This window comes from Triplophysa dalaica, chromosome 2, assembly GCF_015846415.1.
Source record: "Triplophysa dalaica isolate WHDGS20190420 chromosome 2, ASM1584641v1, whole genome shotgun sequence".
In the NCBI taxonomy this organism is placed as follows: Eukaryota; Metazoa; Chordata; class Actinopteri; order Cypriniformes; family Nemacheilidae; genus Triplophysa; species Triplophysa dalaica.
The window spans coordinates 6,926,085-6,945,307 of record NC_079543.1 but is presented as its reverse complement, the minus strand read 5'-3'; the positions used below and the strand labels follow the sequence as shown (position 1 = coordinate 6,945,307).

The 19,223-nt window shown below is 37.4% G+C and overlaps 2 protein-coding genes across 5 annotated transcripts in view; one reads left to right on the top strand and one right to left on the bottom strand.

Annotated features, from left to right (window-relative positions):
- The window catches only part of otx2a (orthodenticle homeobox 2a), a 31,451-nt gene extending 17,567 nt beyond the window's left edge, over nucleotides 1-13,884 (bottom strand). The window contains exons 1-2 of one of the 2 annotated variants that reach the window (XM_056737543.1): nucleotides 13,466-13,884; nucleotides 3,399-3,562 (exon numbers count right to left, since the gene is read on the bottom strand). The gene's annotated coding sequence lies outside the window, so the exon portion shown is untranslated. The remainder of the gene's footprint in view (nucleotides 1-3,398; nucleotides 3,563-13,465) is intronic. The other variant, XM_056737533.1, reaches the window with a different exon arrangement.
- A 1,103-nt stretch (nucleotides 13,885-14,987) lies between these two features.
- Nucleotides 14,988-19,000, top strand: gprin3b (GPRIN family member 3b). Of its 3 annotated transcripts, XM_056732803.1 has the most exons (3): nucleotides 15,187-15,217; nucleotides 15,833-15,910; nucleotides 16,371-19,000. In XM_056732803.1, the coding sequence occupies exon 3, from the start codon at nucleotides 16,438-16,440 to the stop codon at nucleotides 18,514-18,516; it is 2,079 nt and encodes a 692-aa protein (XP_056588781.1). In that variant the 5' UTR covers nucleotides 15,187-15,217; nucleotides 15,833-15,910; nucleotides 16,371-16,437; the 3' UTR covers nucleotides 18,517-19,000. The 3 variants fall into 3 exon arrangements, with proteins under 3 accessions (XP_056588762.1, XP_056588781.1, XP_056588771.1); XM_056732784.1 differs by lacking the exons at nucleotides 15,187-15,217; nucleotides 15,833-15,910 and adding an exon at nucleotides 14,988-15,142; XM_056732793.1 differs by lacking the exon at nucleotides 15,187-15,217 and having other exon boundaries at nucleotides 15,237-15,910.
- Nucleotides 19,001-19,223: the final 223 nt, after the last annotated feature.

Below are 19,223 nucleotides of genomic sequence, written 5' to 3'. Positions count from 1 at the left end.
TTGTCCACTTTTTGCCTTTTCTTTTAGTCTCAAAATGTTTATTAACATTTAGATACTGTTTATCGGCCAATATATTGGTTAGTGGGTTCCAATGTAAAATAATTATTGTTGTCGGTCAAAATGTACATATCATTGCATACCGAAAAGATATAAAGACAAAGATATTTTGAAGACAAAAAGTGGCGTGACGGAAATGCTATTTACGTTTCTGTATAGAACTTTTGAACAGGTTCATTTAACTGAGTTGTCTGAACAAAATAATTCACTTAATTGAATCAGATGCTACATATGGGATATTGGTATAAGAAAGTTCTCACAAATGCAGAAAAAAGGGAGAGTTTATTTTACTGAGTTACTTGCTAATTTGCGGCATATTTACATGTCAATCCAAAGTATTGTTTTGAAAGAATACCATGGTATTACCCTGATTCACTAAAAGAAAATGGTCAAAAATGTGCCTAAGCTGTCATCGGGTTGGTACTCTTTCAAAAGGGTGCACCTTTGTGACAGCTTGGTATATAAAAATATGACAGAGGCTGGCCATTACAGATCTTTGCACGACGGTCTACGTTCATTCAAACGTACATTCAGACCAACAATGTAATGAAAGGTCTGACTCTACATCATACATCAAAACTATTATACGATTCGAAAAGAAAGACTCGAGAGTACTACGACATGTGCGCAACCAACACAGCCGTGTGGGAGATTACATGGCAGTCATCACACAAAAAAACTTTGACTGTTACCATCGACCAATCAGAATCAAGCATTTCAGCATATTATTGGCTCAATTCATATGACTGCGCAGTCAAAATCCTGGAGAGACGAACTTAAGTGAGCATCCAGAGGGTCCGATGGCAAGCGTCTCTTCAGCTGTACACAGACTCTGCTGAGTAAGAACATACACTCTCCTAATGAATGCATGTTTGCCCCCCAGCCTTTCAGAAACACACCTCCCTCCCCCGTGCTCTGACCACCTGCCCCTTGCTTCTTTATCTCCAGATTTCCAGACAATGCCCAAGGGATCCCAATGCTTAATCCTCTCTCTCTCTCTCTCTACACCCCACCATCTTCCTCCAAAATAGCCTCCTCCCTCTCTTTTCATTTATTCTCCTTTTAGAGTATTATTAAATGCTAGAGATCAAAAATATGATGGTAATGATAAGGCGACAAATACATTGAATAAAGAACACAAAGTTGTATTACAAGTACATTGCAACTTGGCATGTAGTGTGAAAAAATTTGATTCAGTTCGGTTAAAAATGAATCTGTCAAAAATACTTGCAAATCATTCTTAAACCATTTTGGTGTGAATCACTCAAACTGATTCACCAACTCATTTGTGGATCAGTCTGGGAAGCTCCTCAGAAGTACAAAAGACTTTTCTTTACTATTCCTAAATAGTCTTTATATAAATATAAAAATATATATTTTCCAATAAAGCAGACTTTTCTCTACATTGGAGACCTTTTTTATGGTAATAAAGCTAAAACCACAGAATCCCTCCCACACATACACACAGCTATGCTGAAAACTAGACCAAAAACTCATATTCCCCACAAGTATCCCTTTCCTATCGCGCTCCTCCTCGCCCTTCCGAGGATTTGGAGTCTGAGGATGCTTTTCCCCGACAAACTCTTGAAAGATTATAGCAGTTATCCCATTTGAGTTGTTTAAGAACGCCATTCTTGTGCGTGTAAGCCAAGCATGGGCCAGGTCAAAGAGACCATAGCGCTGATTACAAGCCCGAAGTCCGGCGTAAAGCTTGGCAGAGTAACATTAATGAATGGTAAGCTTCTTTGGCCGCGTGTTCCCTAAAGAACCGCGCCGATAATATACTTAAGGCAGGATGCACAGTTGTTTGTGTCAAAGCCAAGGCGGCGCTTTGGACACCCCGCTCACGTAGCGGGGCTTAGCACCAGACGGACTCACAATGTGAAATCATTTACATCACAGGCCGCACCGGGTTCCAAAAGATGTCAATAGCAAGTCGCGTAACAGCTGTTTGTGTCGTTCGAAAAAAGCAAACACTGCCGTTGTTGTGTTCGACAATACATGTGAAACAAAATGTAAGTATGAAAGATATGTAAAGAAAACGTTGTCTCAACTGAATCCAATGTTATTTTTCCAGTGTTTTCAGCCACTTAAAATGGCCAATGGTGTAACTTTAAAGCTTGACTACAGTTTAAACGAATAATGGCAGACCAAGAGTTTTTGGCGACCTGTTTGCACAGAAGTGCTTTAATGTGTACACATTCCACTTTTAATAATCAAGTTGATGTAATGAAGTTCACGCAAAAATAATAATTTATTTATTAACCCTCATGTAGTTCAAAACCTGCATAGGACTCCTCCTTGTGTGAAACACAAAAGAAGATATTTCGAGAAAAAGCCAAAGGAATCTAGTTGTTTGGTTATCAATGTTCTTTGAAATATCTTCTTTTAGAAGAAGAAAGTCATACAAGTTTGAAACACGATAGTGGGTAAATGATAAAACAACTTTCAATTTTGGGTTAACTATCCCTTTAAATTCTGTTTTATCTGTGAGCACTTCCAGTAACATGACTTTTGCTCTTCAACCAGGACCCATTTACCTCATTAATGAACAGCAGTGATTATCACCTGTGTATCAGTATATACATCATTCAGATGAGCAATTACTCGCTGTTAATGAAAGAGTCGTGTCAGGACATAAAAACCACACCTCTCATTCATTCGCTTTTAAATACATAGTAAATCGAGACAGGAAATACAATGATCTAGAATCATTAATCACATTCAACTCAGCACTTTTTCTTCACAAGTAATAACAGAAGACAAAAGATACTAAACACTATAAATTCATTTAAATATGAACCGAAAACATAAATCTCATGTCGTATCAACTTTATCTCTGTCAGATGTTGTCTCAACTTGTTTTTGCGTCCATATAAAACTATTGCAATGCATCTCACATTCATGTTCATTCAACATCGCTGCTGTCCTTCTTGAAACCGTATTCATTTTTTGCCATAAATCATATGAAACAGTATTATACCATTTAAAAAGTACAGTGTTTCATCCATTTCGTTCAAAAAGCAATATGGACATCCAAGGTTTTGGAAGGACAGCAATGATATATGTAAATGGAAAAATTACAAATTAAGATTTTGATGTTGTTAATCTGTTGTTGCCCTGGCACAAATGTATTTGCTGAAAGAGACATTTTGCATTTACTAAACAAACAAATTCCAATTGGTAAAAAAAATGAACACTGGGTCGTTTTATTAGGTCATTGAGACCTAATACATTTCTTAGGTCATTGAGAAGATTAAAATGTTATTATTTAGCTTTTAGTATTTTTCCTCCACCAACAACTGTAGGTATAACGCACATGTCTAACTCATGTCACTTACTGATGTTACCGGCCAGCCGTGAAGAAGTGTCCTCTAATGAAAAAGCACTTCATCAGAGCTCTTGATGAGGTCATTAAAATGTGTCATTTCAAGCCAAGCTGTTAACAATGTCCAATCAACAATCAGGGGGTTCACACTTGATAACAAGACTTGTGGATTCACATCTGTGAAAGAAGACGATAAACAAATGAAAACAGGGATGGACTAGTAAAGAGAAAGAAACAAAACATTTGTCTGCCGGCCAAAACAAATGAACAGAACTGAGAGGAGGCGTCACAAACTTCACAAAAAAAAGATTCAACATTTTCTTTTTACGTACATTCTAAAAGCTGTTTGTATCTGCTTTTAAAGGTTTTGAAAATGTTTTTCTTATTTTTGCACCTGTTAACCAATAAATAAATAAAACGATAACAAATTAAATAATAATAAAACGTTTGTTGTTTCATCAGATCTTTACATTTTAACAGATCATTGCCGTCCTTCTGAACCCTTGTATGTCCAAATAAGCTGTTTTTCAGGAAATGGAAAAAACACTGAACTTTTTCAATGATTGCATATCCCGTGTCGTCAAAGTTGACAAGCTATGTATTGCTCAGATGTTTTCAAAACCCAGCGAAAAACATGAAGGAGGGCTAATAATAATGTTTTATAGCAAAAAATAAAATGATGAAATAAGCAGATACAAGGTTTTAGAAGGACAGCACCAATATTAAATACTAAAAGAGTACTGCTGTACTACGGAGAATACAGAAAAAATAAAAATACATTTCTAAAACTTTAGAATACGGATCCTGACATCAATTAACTAAATCTGTTAACAATGAACTAATAATGAGCAACACTTCTACAGCATTAATTCAAATTGCCCAATGCATTAACTAATGTTACCTAAAATCTGGTTGTAAATATAACATCTTAAATCACAAAAGAACAGGAACAAGGGAAATTCAGGTAAATATACAATTCACCTCAATACTCGACAAGGAATTTCTGTCTGGCTAAAATGTGTTGTTAATTCTCTTAGAGAGCCCCCCCCCTCCCCACTAACAGTCCCAACACAGATAACTAATTAGCTACATTACAGTCATTTCCATTTTAATGTATTGTTTGCTGCCATTGTTTAGCAGCACAATGGGAAGAATTGCAAATGGTAGCGAACTGGTGGGATTCAGCTAATGAAACTGGCCATACACTGCCCCTGCCTCAGGACAAAGACAGACAGAGGCCTGACTTAAAAATGGGACTATTGATAGTCATTTAATTGACAGATATGACTGTTAATGTCCATTTAATGAACTACATGAAGCTAACACTGCAGTGGTGTGGATGCTTTCCAAATTAAAGCGTCGGAATTAAGTTTGAGAAAGTGTATTCAGGCGCTTTCCTCTCAAAATTTTTCTACATTTTATTGATAATTAAAGTGTTCATTGTAACCATTTTCATTGAAATGATCCACTCCGTTTGCAGTACTGTCTACATATCATTACAAAGAAGTGAGAATAATGCTGCTTAATAATTTTAGTTGTAAAGTGCTTACATCACAGGGAAATTTGTTCTGCGTTATAATGATTAAACTCTATATAATACATTTTACAACAGCACAATGACCTAATAAAGAAAACGTTCAGTGTTCAAAAATGTTTGAAAAAAAGAATGTAAAAATACAAATCTACAGAGAATGACAATTGAAATTACAGAGATTTACAAAAAACTCACCGTAAAATGCATAGTAATATTATCATGATGAGAATTCAAGGGAAAATTTTGCTTAGTTATCGTTTTGGAATGGGCATCCTAACAACCATTTGGACAGATTCACCAATAAATACAAACGATTATTTAGTTTTCTATTTAAATTTTTACTCTTTGAGAAAGCTGTGGTTTTAAGTCGTAAGGTTTTAAGTGAGAAACAGAAGTCAGAAATCAGGTATGTGTGGAATGTTGGCTACAGCACTAATCTCTAATCCTTCTCTGAGTACCGGCACTGAAGGACCCTGGGTCAGTTACTCTGTCTCCATCTGTGTATGCACACGAGACGGTGAGAGAGTGAGCGACAGAGAGAGGAGAAATTAACTAAATTTGTTTTGGCTTGTTTCCTTTTGCTTTTTAACAATTGACCAATCAACTTCGAGCATAGAGGATACTGTATATGCTCAGGTTTCAATTTGTGTTCAGAACATACCAAACTCTATAAATTGTCTACTTCCTACCTTTCTTAAAAGCTTGGACTTCATTTTTAATCATAACTATATGATTTATATTGAGACTCCATATGCAACATAAAGTTGACATGGATGGTTCCGGGCTGTTAAACCGAGTCCTTTAAAAGAAGAAATAATCACAGGATTTACCAAAGTTTGTCCGGTTAGTTGCGTCAGATTACTGAATCACTCTTCCGTACAGTTGTTTGCAAAAACAAAACGTTATTTTAATTGCTTGTTGTTATTGGTATTTTTACATCTTGGCCAGAATAAAAGTGACAGTAAACCAGACAATAGGGTAACCGTGTCTACCGCAGAGATGGCCATCAAGGGATTTTAGCCACAAAGACACTAACAAGACCCCTTTAGTTTCTTCATAAGTGTTGCAAGATTTGGCTTTGAGTTTTGACATGGCTTGTGGTCCCTCTGAAGACTTTGAGGATTACGAGGGCCACCCAAGAAGACAGAGAGAGAGAGGAACACATGAATTAGTAATGCTGAACTATGATCAAAAACCTTCCAGAAAACCAAGATGTACAGAGGGACAGAATATGCCACCTAATGAGAGGTCAAAGGTCAATAGAAATATGTACCACATGACCTCAATTCATTTGTTACTCTTTTTAAGTCTTGAACTCTCATCCTAAGACAAATGCTTTAAATTATCTGTAGTACAAATACGTATTAAACAGCAAATTGTATTGTATGATCATGCAGTTCACTCCCACTTTTATGAAGAGCTCTTGACCTAAAACACACCATTAGCATTAGCTGACTGCTTCTGCCCCCTATTGGAAAAGACTATTACTGCACATTCCTCAATAGTGTTTCAAAAAGAATTTGATAACATAACATGAAACCAATTCAAGCGAAATTCATTTTTCAGAATTTTTATCAGGCAACAAAAGCTCACTTTTAGGTAAAACACATAAACGTGTATTTTATTCATGCGTCCAAATACTATATGGGGCAATTGTTTACGGTGAATATAAAATATATACGGTGAATATAAAAATCAAGATGTATAGAGGGACAGAATATTTCACCCAATGAGAGGTCAAAAGTTCAATAGAAATATATACCACTTGCTAATTTTCTTAGTTGAAATCTTTATGGTTCAGTCAGTCCAAAAATAGGATTTTATACAAAGTAAATCAACAGTTGGGTGTGAAAAGCATCCTGTCTGTCTAGTGAAAGTTGTGGTCACTCACAGACTCCAACTCATCATATGAGTGTCTATGGTTCAGTGGGCTGAATGCCTAAATTCCCACCAATCAAATTACACCCATAAATCCCTTTCTGGTATTGAGGTCGTGTCACCCCTCAAAATCCAATACAACCACTTAACTCTCATTTCCATTTTTCTCTCTCTCTCTCTATTGAGGAGATGACAATTGTATTTTTAAAGCAAAAAAGCATAAACCAAAAAATACATTTAAAACAGTGCAAACAATTATTTAAAGTGAAAATATTGATATATTATAGTCATAATTTGAGGTAGCAAAAATTATTGAGCAGCATTAACATAATTAATCTATGGAGGAATCATTTTTCATTCTAGAACCCTGCTGTTGTGCTGTATTGCCAAGATGGAAAAGAAAAACTAACCAGATGGATAACAAGGTGGGATATAAAGGGCAAAAGACAGTAAGACCCTAAAAGCATAATTTAAAACCCAGTTACAGTTTTTGAAGTGTGGTTTTATATATGGTTTTAACACATTAGCATTGATGAAGGAGAGCTTTCCGATGAAATGAAAGGAATTTCTGACCGGCATACTTTTTTTGAACTGGACAAAGCGGACACCAATTCATCTTTCTATTTAGAGATCAATGACAATCTTACAGACATATATTTTTATCGTAAGTATTGCTAACATACAACTTGGCTACACACTTGCTTGAAGGTATAAACATTTCATTTCAAAGTGAAAATTCAGTCATCATCACACTGCGAAACTTTGCAGCATCAGGCTTGCCTGTAACTGTAATTGTTTATTTAATTTATAATTTTGTTTTTAAGATAAACTAACCTAGTTCTGATATATTCTTTCATAACACAAGACTAAATATCATGGGTCACTTTTCTTGTTATAAATGTATTGTTAATTAATACGTTTTAAGTATTTTTTACTTTAAAACAACATAAAAACACTTAGCAAGATTTTTTTGCAGTGCTGCTGTGCTAATGACAGTAATGACACCAGTCTCTTCTTGCTCTTCTTGCTCATTTGAATCTCAATAATCATAGCAAAGTTTTACAGTGCATACATTTTCTTTATAGTCCAAAACCTGTATCTGGCTCTTTCTTCTGTGGAAAAGGAGATATCTTGTAAAATGTCTCTGCAGATTTTTTGTCTATTTAATGGAAGTCAATGGCGGCAAATGTTGTTTAGTTACAAATGTTCTTGAAAATATCTTCTTTAGTGTTCAGCAGAAGAAAGAAAGTCATGTAGGTTTGAACTTTCATTAGGGTGAGTAAATTATGAAAGAATTTTCTTTTTTGGGTGAATTAGGCCTTCAATAGCAGTACAAACCTACAGACAACTATTATCTGATATTGTTAATCTTCCATATTTTTTTTCTGTATTATTATCCAATTATTGTGAAAATGCAAAAAGTCCCACATGAATCCATTTATTATTGAATCGAAAGTTTTCAGGGCAAGATTTGTGGACGTAAGGTCTTTGCACATACAGTCCGAAAATTTCGTATGCGTTTTTTTGTATTTGGCTATTGTTTGTACGGTATCTCTGAATTGTTAAAACGCCTCTCAAAATGATTGCTACTTATGGGAAAAACGCAGAAAATCGAAGCCAGTTTGAATTTTTTATGACGGAGGAAATGATCGGAGGCGGTGTGTAAATGTGATTGACACAACGTGAGGTCGTATTCATTTTTTAACACGCGGAAAGACTCATGTGCAATGGCCTTAATACTAAGGACAGACATGGATTCAGAATCCTAATATGTCCTAATATGAGCAAGGTAACATAAGCATTTCTAGTTTAGTCATAAATCTCCCTGAACCAGGCTCTGTTTCACATCGAGAAGTGCATGAAGGGTTCTAATTAAAAAGTGCTAACGGTTAAAGTTGAGAGCAGAGAAGGAATATAAACCACTTTTGGACTGAAGGGGTGGAGCCTTGAGTTAATCCAAGGCCTTGGGCCTCTCGCTTGCACACACACACATCCTTGGCCTCAAGAAGTTTATTGATCCCAGGCCTGAGATACAGGGAGGTTTAGGTTTGACCGTCCCATCAAAGCCAGAGGGCCACACACACCTGTGTGTGTGTGTGTGTGTGTGTAGCTTCACTAAGCCAAGATTAAGCTAAAGTTACTCGTCTCTCTGCCCTCTTGCCATGTCATTCAAACCCTCGATAGCTGTACGGCCACACGGCACACACAAAGACCCTTTCTGGGCCATCCTCAACGCCATCAACTCTCAAACATCAAACACTGGGGATTATGGGATTGCTAGAAGTCCCCGAGGGTAAACGAGAGACAAAATGGAGTTTACCAGGGAACTCCCTCGGCCCCGGCGTCATCTCTCGGGAGATTTGTTTCTCGGAGACAAATTTGTTTCCTTTTATTCCACCATTTTGCCTGATGTTCACCGCACCGACGTGACTGTACAGTAATCCCTGCGCTATGAGAGATTACACACGGCTTTTGTAAATGTGCCTAATACCTTACTGTGAGGCAATCGACAAGGTCTTAAAGCACTTAACTCCCTAAGAAGGTTCATCCACACCTGACGCGTGAATACAATCCCGGGGTCGTGTGGTATTTGCTCTGCGAATCAACTATTAATGAAATCCTCAGTGTCATGTTCATGACTCTGTGGACGGTGGAGTTCTGTGCGTGTGGAGTTTGACAAGACCTGGTAATACAGAAATACTCTGTATAAATGTTTCAAAAATGTAATTTCGGACCACAAATCTAGTTTTTGGTAGCACTGGTATTTTTGTGTCAATATGGGTCAAAATGATACATTATTCTTTTATACCAAAAATCATTAGGATATCAAGTAATGATCATGTTCCTTGAAGATATTTTGTAAATTTCCTACAGTGAATATATATCAAAACTTTATTTTTGTGAGTGGATGCAGCGAAATCGCCAACGAAAATGGCCGGAAACACGCTTACAAACTTCACTCGCTTCTTCCGCCTCTTTTGAAAATACCCACTCCAGTTTGTTATCGATGTAAAGCTTAGAATTTACAATTTCAGGTTCATCTACTCTCCACAACGTCATTACAGCCGTAAGCTAACAGAGAGCGTTTAAACAAACCTGTTTCTTCTTATCAACGGCATGCTGCAGCGCCTTTGATGGGCAACTTTAAAGCGATTTTCTGAAATTGTTTTCCACCCTCAGATTCCAGATATTCCAATAGTTGTATCTCTGTCAAATATCGTCCTATCCTAACAAACCATACCATCAATGGAAAGCCTTCTTATTCAGCGTTCAGATGATGTTTAAATCTCAATATTGAAAAAATGACCTTATGACTGGTTTTGTGGTCCAGGGTCTCAAATGAGAATATTGCTTAGCCGGGTCATTAGTAAATAGAAATGTCCTAATTTATTAACCCTTATGTCATTCCAAACCTCTATGAATTTCTTTTTTCAGCAGAAAAACACAAAGCGGGACGATCTGAGGTCACCGATCCCAATAACTTTTAAATGTGACCCCTCACCCACTCCAAGCTTAAAACCTGAAGGCAAAAATATGTCAAAACTGAAGTGTTGTAACATCTGCCACTAAACATTGTTTCTTCGTGTAACTAATACACCATTGCATTTCATTTTCTGTACAAGCGAAGTGAATGGGGATGAGTGATGTCAACCTGCAAACTGACAAAGAAACGTAAAGTGGTTCATATGACATAAGACTCGATGTGATGTGTCTAAAGGCGAAATATTTGACTTGAGACTACAACCGAGGGCAAGATTTTTAGTGTACAGCAACTGAAATTTCAGTCGAAGCTATTGTTCGATCTCAGAAGACGTGGAATATAGTCATAAAGATACCAAAATGGTGCTTTTTTTGTTGTTTTTATTTTCTATGGTGCTACACAATGCTATAAAAGAACCATTTTTGGCTGAATGACTAAATAAAGAATATCAATCACCTGAAGAACATTTATATTTCACAAAAGATTCTTCTTCATATTGGAAAAAGGTATAAAAAAGAAAAAAATGACTCTTAAAAGAACCTTTGAGGTAATGGTTACTCTATGGCATCGCTGCGAGAAACCTTTTGTAGTCTTTTTTCTTGTGGTGTGCTTTACATTTTGCATATCTAATAAACATCATTTTGTTTTTCTAAAAAAGAAAGCGTTTCAGGCTTTGATGAATTAGGTTTGTACAGTGTGGCATATTGAAACATGTGGTTGAAGGACTATGATGACCGTGTGTGTTTGTCCTTGAAATAATGAAGTGAAATTGCCTCCTGAGAAGATGCCTCCTCTATTGTCCTTGATGTAAAAGTGGATACAAATGATGGAGCCGTTGAAAAGATACATATTGTTCAAATGGTTCAAACCTAATATATTTTAAAAACCATGCATAACATGAAGCTGAGCAACGTCATGGTCCATAAATTATGGTCTATACATTCTATACAGCGAACAGCGTGTCATAATCTTAAGCATTTTCCCATATGACAGCCTACTACGACAAAAGAGGCTAAGAGCATATGCTGTAATTTCTGTCTCTCTCATCCAATGGTGGGGTGACCTTAGTTTGAATAAAGTCAAAGAGGATTAAGAAGAGGATGTGGGGTGGGGGTGTCTCCATGGCAACAGCAGGTCTTTCGGTCTGGGTAGGGAGGCTATCGGGTGAGACTGAGAGGAAGGTTCAAAGAGTAACAGATGCTGTCTTTGTGGGACATGGGTGGTGGGTGGAGAGCTTCTCCACTTAGAGGCCAATGATCATGTGTCTGTTCGAGGAAAGTGTAACGGATCTTCAAAAAGCAGGCGAGAACCGGTGGCCGGATTCTTGAAAATCTTATTTAAACAGAATATAAGAACTTTCGTAAGATAAATTATAGGAAGTTTGTAAGAATGTTCTTAAGTGGAATTCTCAAAGATTTCTTAAAACATTCTCAAATACTTTCTTAAGAACATCTTATTTTTTCTTACTTCTTATTTTGCTTGTGTGGTAACTGTATATGTTTATCTATACAATAAACTTAATGTGTGCAACAAGCACATCGGATTCTTATATAGCCTAAATATATTAGCATGTGATGTGTTTAACGGCATTTACGATCGCATGTTAGCTAATAGCCTATGTTAGCATGCGTTCAAAAATATACTTATAATATAAAAAACTTAAAAAATAACTTTTTGTATGTTACTAGGACTAAGACATAAGACCCTCTCTGTTTCGAGTCATATTGTCCAAGAATAATGTAAAAACACTATAATAAGGAAAGCTAAAGTGAGCTAGACCTTATTATTATATCAAAATAAATATTTATTAATGGGAAGTAAACGTCAAAATTATGATTCTGGCTCAATACAATAAACGTCACATATGAAGTAACCAAATACACATATTAAACTTGTTACCTTTTGAGATTTGAGACAAACGTGAGATTTTTGACAGCTTTTGTTTTTGAGAATTTGGATTATTCTTATTTTTTTTCTAAGATCAATCTTGATAAAAAATTTAAAAACGGTCTTAAGAAGTTTTTTTTCGGGAATACATAACATTCCTAACTTTTTTCTTGAATTTTCTATAATTTAAGAGAAAATATGGCAGTTAAGAATAATAATCTTCTTAAGAATGTTTTGTGAATCCGGCTCCGGGTCCCCGAGCATCATTTGGACAGCTCAATATGGACCAAAGAAAAAAAAGAAGTTAAAGAAAGTTCTTTTTTCAACTCTATAACTTACTGTATTTATGTTAGAGTAAACTTTTTTATTGATGCAACATTATGCTTTCATCTCACTAATACAATAAGTGATTATAATCGACATCGGTGGTTTTAAATTTGGTACCAAACCGATTTTTCACACTGCTTTTCCTATCTGGACAGGTGGCCAGTCCATCACATCTGAGACTTTCTTCACCTGTAATGCTAAACAGCTAGTGTGAGATTACATGACACTCAAACGCCTTCATGATGAGGCAAACATAATGATAACGCCATATACAACATACGGGCCTATATAGGTTGAATGATTGGGTCACTTTTTGACATTGAGATTAACGTGATATCATTAATATAGTTACAGTCAGTTATATTAAGTGTTGACACATAAAAACATTTCTGCACTAAGGATCTTTAAATGGATTGTGGTAAATTGGTGACAATGGAAAATTGGCGACCGGGCCAATCTGACAGTGACATCTGCTGGTCAACCACGGACACTGACGCTTGCTGCTTTTCCTTCACTATTAATTATATAATTATGAATATTAAAAGGCGTGAACATCGAAACTTAATAAAAGTCAAATGTGTCCAAACGTTCGTCTGGCAGTGTATGCATAATCACATTGACATAACACAACATGTCTAATAGCATAAAACCAGCACAGAAGTTTGAAATGACGGAAAGTGATTAAAATATGTATATATATTTTTTCATAGTCTGACAAATCGTAACCTCAGCCCCTCAGGACCTGAATGATGTGATGAATGGAATCTAACGTTAATGCCTGACTGTCAGGATAGTCAGCCAATCAAACTCTTCAATTGTTCCTAGTGGGCGTGACCTTAAGGATACCTTTACAGACTGCAATCTGTGCAATTTCATGGCGACAATAAACACGGTTACCTATATTTCGATTTATAACCCGTACTGACTCCCCTTAATATTTGTGAACGTACAACAATGTTGTCTTTAAACTTACCAACTAGTTGATATAATGTCATGCTGTGCCACTCTGAACGGTGTCTATCGAAGGATCAGAATCCAGTTACTGTCGCTTATAGTCAGTGTTGGTAAAACAAACTGTCGTTTATTGGAGCTGGATCCGTCATCAACTTTGTATGATATCCTGTATTCTTCGCTACACCAAAATGCTCAAACAAAAACATAATAAACTTAAAAACTCGGTAATTTTTCTGACGGATGAATTATTGTGTTCGAGTGTTATAACTTTCCACTGTAATAAACGTCGCCATCTTTGAATTCATATTACGGTCACACAAGTTAGTCACCATAGGTGTGTGCTCGACTTTATGCGGCGCCACAAGAACCGACAGCGGATGACATCGAAGTATCGCGAGAGCCATTCAAAAAATCAAAATGAGTACTTTGCTTTCGCTCTCGCGGTAATTGAATGTCATCCGCAGTCGCTTTTTGCCAAGCCAAGAAAGGTCGAGACATTCATATATAGCGAAAATAAAATACTTTATATAGTTCTTTGCAATTCGTGCACAATGTGTTCATCCTGTATGTTGTTTAGGACGATTCGCGAGTAACGTGTTAAATACGGTTGTTTAACACGGATTGTGTGGACAACATGTACTAGCAAGGAGCTTAATCTAATAGTAACTGCGTATTGCCTCTGGATGGCAGTATAATAAAGTACTTTCTCAGCAGTTAGTTTAGTTGCATCATCACTGACTATCATGGAGAAAACGATCATGGATTTAAAAATGATCTGCATGAACATATCTGCAGAATGTATTTAAAACGAAAGAAGAGTTCATTTTAGCTTCAGCCATAGGCGAATATACCCTTTTGCATTGTTACGATCTTTAGCAAGGTTTTGTTAAATATAGGTTTAAACTAGGTTTGCTTTGAACATTTCCTGATTGTCGTATGCCCTTAGAGCTTTATCTGGAATGACAAATACCATCATCTATTGTACCTACCCTGATAGCACACATACAGCTTACGTCTATTTGACGTCTGCATTTACATCTGCAAGACATCTACAATACATAGTTTGCTCATTTTGCAGTACGTCTCGGAGATGTCTGCTGTCAGCCATCATTTAGACATCTAGAAGATGTCTGTAAGATGTTTATGATTTAGAATGGATGTAAAGCTGCTCTTTCTAATATGTTTTTACGCAGATCTTTAACAAACGTATTACAGACGTTCTGACGTCTCCGAGACGTATTGCAGATGAGCAACTATGTATTGTAGATGTCTTGCAGATGTAAATGCAGACGTCAAATAGACGTAAGTCAGGTGGATTGTGCTATCTGTGTATGAGTGACGTAAAGGACCGTCGTATTCATTATTTATCGTTTTACAACCTCATGTATAGGCAGCCAGGATACATATGTAAGTCAGTGTGTATTTATTTTCTTTAGCGATTAAGTTTTCGAGGAACGAGGGCTCCATCAAGCGGTGATGGAGAGACGCGCGTGCTTCCTGCTGCCAACATCCACTCCACTGTATGATTAAACTTGATTCGGATGCGCTTTGAAGGCGTGGTTTTATCTCACTGACACGCGACTCTAATTCTTTCATTGATAATCCGTCGAGTGGACTATGTAGTGCGCGAGCTGCGTGTCAATAGCGCATTAATCAAAGGGAATAAGATGATATGAGACAGACGCGCACGTACCAGGTAAGATTTTTCTACGAGTGCAGTCTCAACTGCAGGTGCTGCAGGAAAACGGGGGGTGATGAATTTGCCAACAAGGTCAAGTTATTGGATTTCATAGCTGACGAGTCATAGATTTATGTGTGAAGTTCGGCTGTTTTATTCAATGTAATGTTTCTTATTGTTAGCATTATGTGAATGCATTTGTTTTTCTTATTATTTGTCATTGTCTTCTAGAGCCTAGAAATGATCAGATAATTTAGAACCAAAACAAACATATTTTTACAAGCATTTTATTGCATGACACTGCTTCGACTTTATAGAGCTTTTTTGTCCGATTGTGTGTTTGTGTGCGTGCGTGTGTGTGTGTAAGTGAACCCTATCATAACCCAATTGAAACACCACGATGTCTCTTTCTAAATGTATGCATGCATTGCAAGTTATCGTCTTATTTACAGCCCCAATCAATATGCATGAATTCATTATTAAAAGAATGATTAAGGGTCATTTGTGTAGAGTCCTTGAGATAAAGATGCATTGGTTTCCTTGTGGCGTGCATAGTATCCTATATATTAACGTGTGATATGAAACTGTCGCTAGTATTTGTATTGCACAGTGCGTCCCCCAACCCCCTTGCCCATGCAGATGTGACCTCGTATCAATGAGAGGTCGCGATTTCAGACTTCACGTAATTGACTTTCACGGTTTTGGCAGGCGGCTAAAGTGAATATTTCCGCAGCGGCCACTGCAGCAAGCTGGCTTTTTCATTCTATCATTGATGCACATTATTGGGTGAGCTCGTGTGACATTGGTGATTTCTGCGATATTAACAAGTGCAATGTGCTGCATAAACCTGTTAAATGCGTCGTTTTATTGATGCACGTGCGTGTTTTGTACTTCCACACATATAGAATCTGTAATGTGGACAGTACAGCTTCATGCAGATGAAAGTAACATTGCTGGGTGTGCTAGGAAGCAGATTTGTAATCTTTGCCCATATTATGACGAAATAAATTATTGACAGTGTTCAAGGCTGTTTTCATATATATATAGGTAATATGGTAAAAAATATCTATTGATTAATTTTAATGCTTTGTTATTGTAGTGAAAGGTCAAGAATATTGTTTTCTGATCGCATTCTGCATGCAATGCCCTACATTCACTTTTTAAACTAGGGTCATTAAAATGAACATTGATGTATTGTGGAAATATAAAGTCTTTATTTACGGTTATTTTCATCTGTCTTTTCTAGGGAAGCTTTGGAGGTGCCACGGAGTTTGTAATATAAACATTTTTGATCACATGAAACGGAATTGATCATGGAAAAGGTACCAAATGCCAAAAGGATCGTGACTGTCCAAATGATACCACAAACAGCCAGTAGAGATGCGCTGGGCAATAAAGAGTTAAATGCTAACTGGGACATCGAGCCAAAGTTAAGCATCAAACAGGATTGCTCCTCTGGCCAGAAACCGAAATCAGATCAGGATAATATGAACCTTAAGTCCTCCGTCAAAGAGTCCACATCCCACATCACAGTTTTGGGAGAAAAAAACACTTCATCCCATGGCAGTGAAGATCACAGGCAACCTCAAAGTAATCTTCCAGACATGAAGACATCTGAGAAGTGTGCCAGGAGCAACAAAGATAAAAACAAAGATTGTGATGCTCTTTCCAATTCTGTCCTTTGTGCTAAAAACCTGACCTCTGACCCATCTACTGTTGCGTGTAAAGTCGACAAGGAGAAAAATGGCAACAGCGAAACCACAAAGTCCAAAGCACAAAGCAAAGCGTTAGCGGTTGGAGAATCTAATGCAGTTAGGGAGACAGTGCACAGTGAAAAACCAAGCCAGGCTAGTCAACAAAACCCCTCTAAATCTGATGCATCCTTCCAAAAGAATTTATCTCCCAACACTGACGTCACAAACAAAAACACATTGGTTGTATCTGAATCAAAAGAATCGAGTTTGACCACCAGCGTAACCCATGCATCCATCATCAACGATACCCAGTCCAAGCATCTCCACATGGGAACAAACATCGATGTTCTAAAAACCAAACAGCAATCTGGAGCCACAAACACAACAAATGACCAAACATCTCATCCTGAACAAAACGATAAGAAACCTCCACAAGAGCTCCAGACTGTGCCTGTTAAACAGGACAGCACTAGCATCGAGTGCATGGTGAAGGATCTAAAACCAACACGAATCTCTCAAGAGGCTTCCTCCAGGCAGCCATCGGCATCTCCAAGTAACAACGCAGCTGATACCTCAAGTCACCAAATGAAAGTGATGGATGAAGAAGTCCAAAGGCAGGTAGCCGTTCCTGAAGAACAAAAGCAGTTCCACTGCAAACTCTACCGTGAAGCCTCCACCATGACATCAACCGTTGAGTTTGGCAACCAAGCCAAAACACAATGCCAAGACATGGGAGTCCAAGCAGTGGCTGCGGTTTGCAGTCAATCTACATCTACAAGTCCTAGTCTTTTATCTCTGCAACCCCATCAGACAAAAATTAGTCTACTTCCCGATGAGGCTGAAAGCCTAGCGGTAGTTATTGAGGTGGACGCCACAGACAGTTCCTCACGTGTCATCTCAGAGATCTGTTCGACGGCACCATCTGTCGTGTCATCCACTAATGAGAAGTCTTCACGATCGGGCACAGTGATGGTGCACGTAGGTGCCGACCTTCAACCGGAGTCAAAGCTCGGGGCCAAGCCTAATGAGCCTGGGGATTCTCAACACAAAGCCCAAAGAGGATTTTCACCTCATCAACCTGTTTATCAAATTAATATCGAGACATGCAACCAAAACAAATCTAAGGAAACTAGTCAAGTCACACCTGCTGTCTCAGCATCAGGACCTAATACAGAATCCATCATGCAAGATCCCATCACAACATCTGGTCAGGCCAAGCCTCCTGCATCTAAATTAACTTTCTCACAATCTGATTTGTCTTCTCAGACCAATGTACCGTCGACAAAACCAGCATCAAATATTACAATGGACACTCCTCCAACGTCAAGCTCCACGCCGCAAGGCAAGAAGGCAGGAGCTTCAAAGCCAGAACCTGGGAAAGCGAAGGAAGAGGACGAGGCAGCCAAGCAGAAGAAGGATAGCGTACATGACGTTGTGTGGGACGAGCAAGGTATGACATGGGAGGTTTATGGAGCGTCGGTTGATCCAGAGTCTCTTGGCTTCGCCATTCAAAGTCATCTGCAGTGCAAAATCAAGGAGCACGAAAAGTTGATCATAGCCAAGACGTCGCTCCGAAAATCCTTATCTACATCTCCTGGCAAGAAGAAAAAGAGGAGGCAGGTCAACATTAACTTTAGGACCATGTTCCAAAACATCAGACGACCCAACTGTTGTACACGACCGTCGGTGCAAGAGTGAAAGACTTGAGGTTTGTTGATAGGTCAGTGTGATGAAATCTTCTGAGACTGTTCAAGTGCAAAGCATGCTGGGAAGATTTGGTTAAATGTATTGACACATGGTGATTTGATTGTTATGTGGAAAACAGTAACCTTCAAGTAAATATTTTCAGAGAAATACTCAATTATTTATGGAGATAGTAAAGCTATAGCAATGTTTAAAGTGAAATGGCAATAATTATAATTAATAGAATAATAGTAATGATTATGTGTAGTAATATGCATGTATATTAGCTCAGAACCTATTGTGGGATCCAAGATTATGCACTGTATTGATCAGCAAATGTATGCATATAACTTTAAGTTGAATATCTTTTTTAATTCTCAGAGTCGTGGTTTGTTTTGTATACCATATTTTTAATTTAGTGCCAATCCTAAACTTGGTAAAAACGTATCCATTTTATTTTTTAGAAAAGATCAAAGTTTATGCTTGTCATTCTTGTAAAAAAGAGCCTGTCCAAGGATTTGTCTTTGATGGTAATATATTATATGATTTTATATTAAAACTACAAAATGTTTGAGTCATGAATGATGTACTCCCCTCATTTTTAATGCTTTGTGTCTCTATAAATTTTGTTCATCTTTTATAGTAAGTTTTCTGTCACTAACATTCTGGTAATAATAGCACTCACATTTATACAAAATAATGCTAATGCCTGGACAACCCTT

What these genes read in the sequence shown, in the direction of transcription:
- gprin3b (XM_056732784.1), top strand. Translation starts at nt 16,438, where the DNA reads ATGGAAAAGGTACCAAATGCCAAAAGGATCGTGACTGTCCAAATGATA.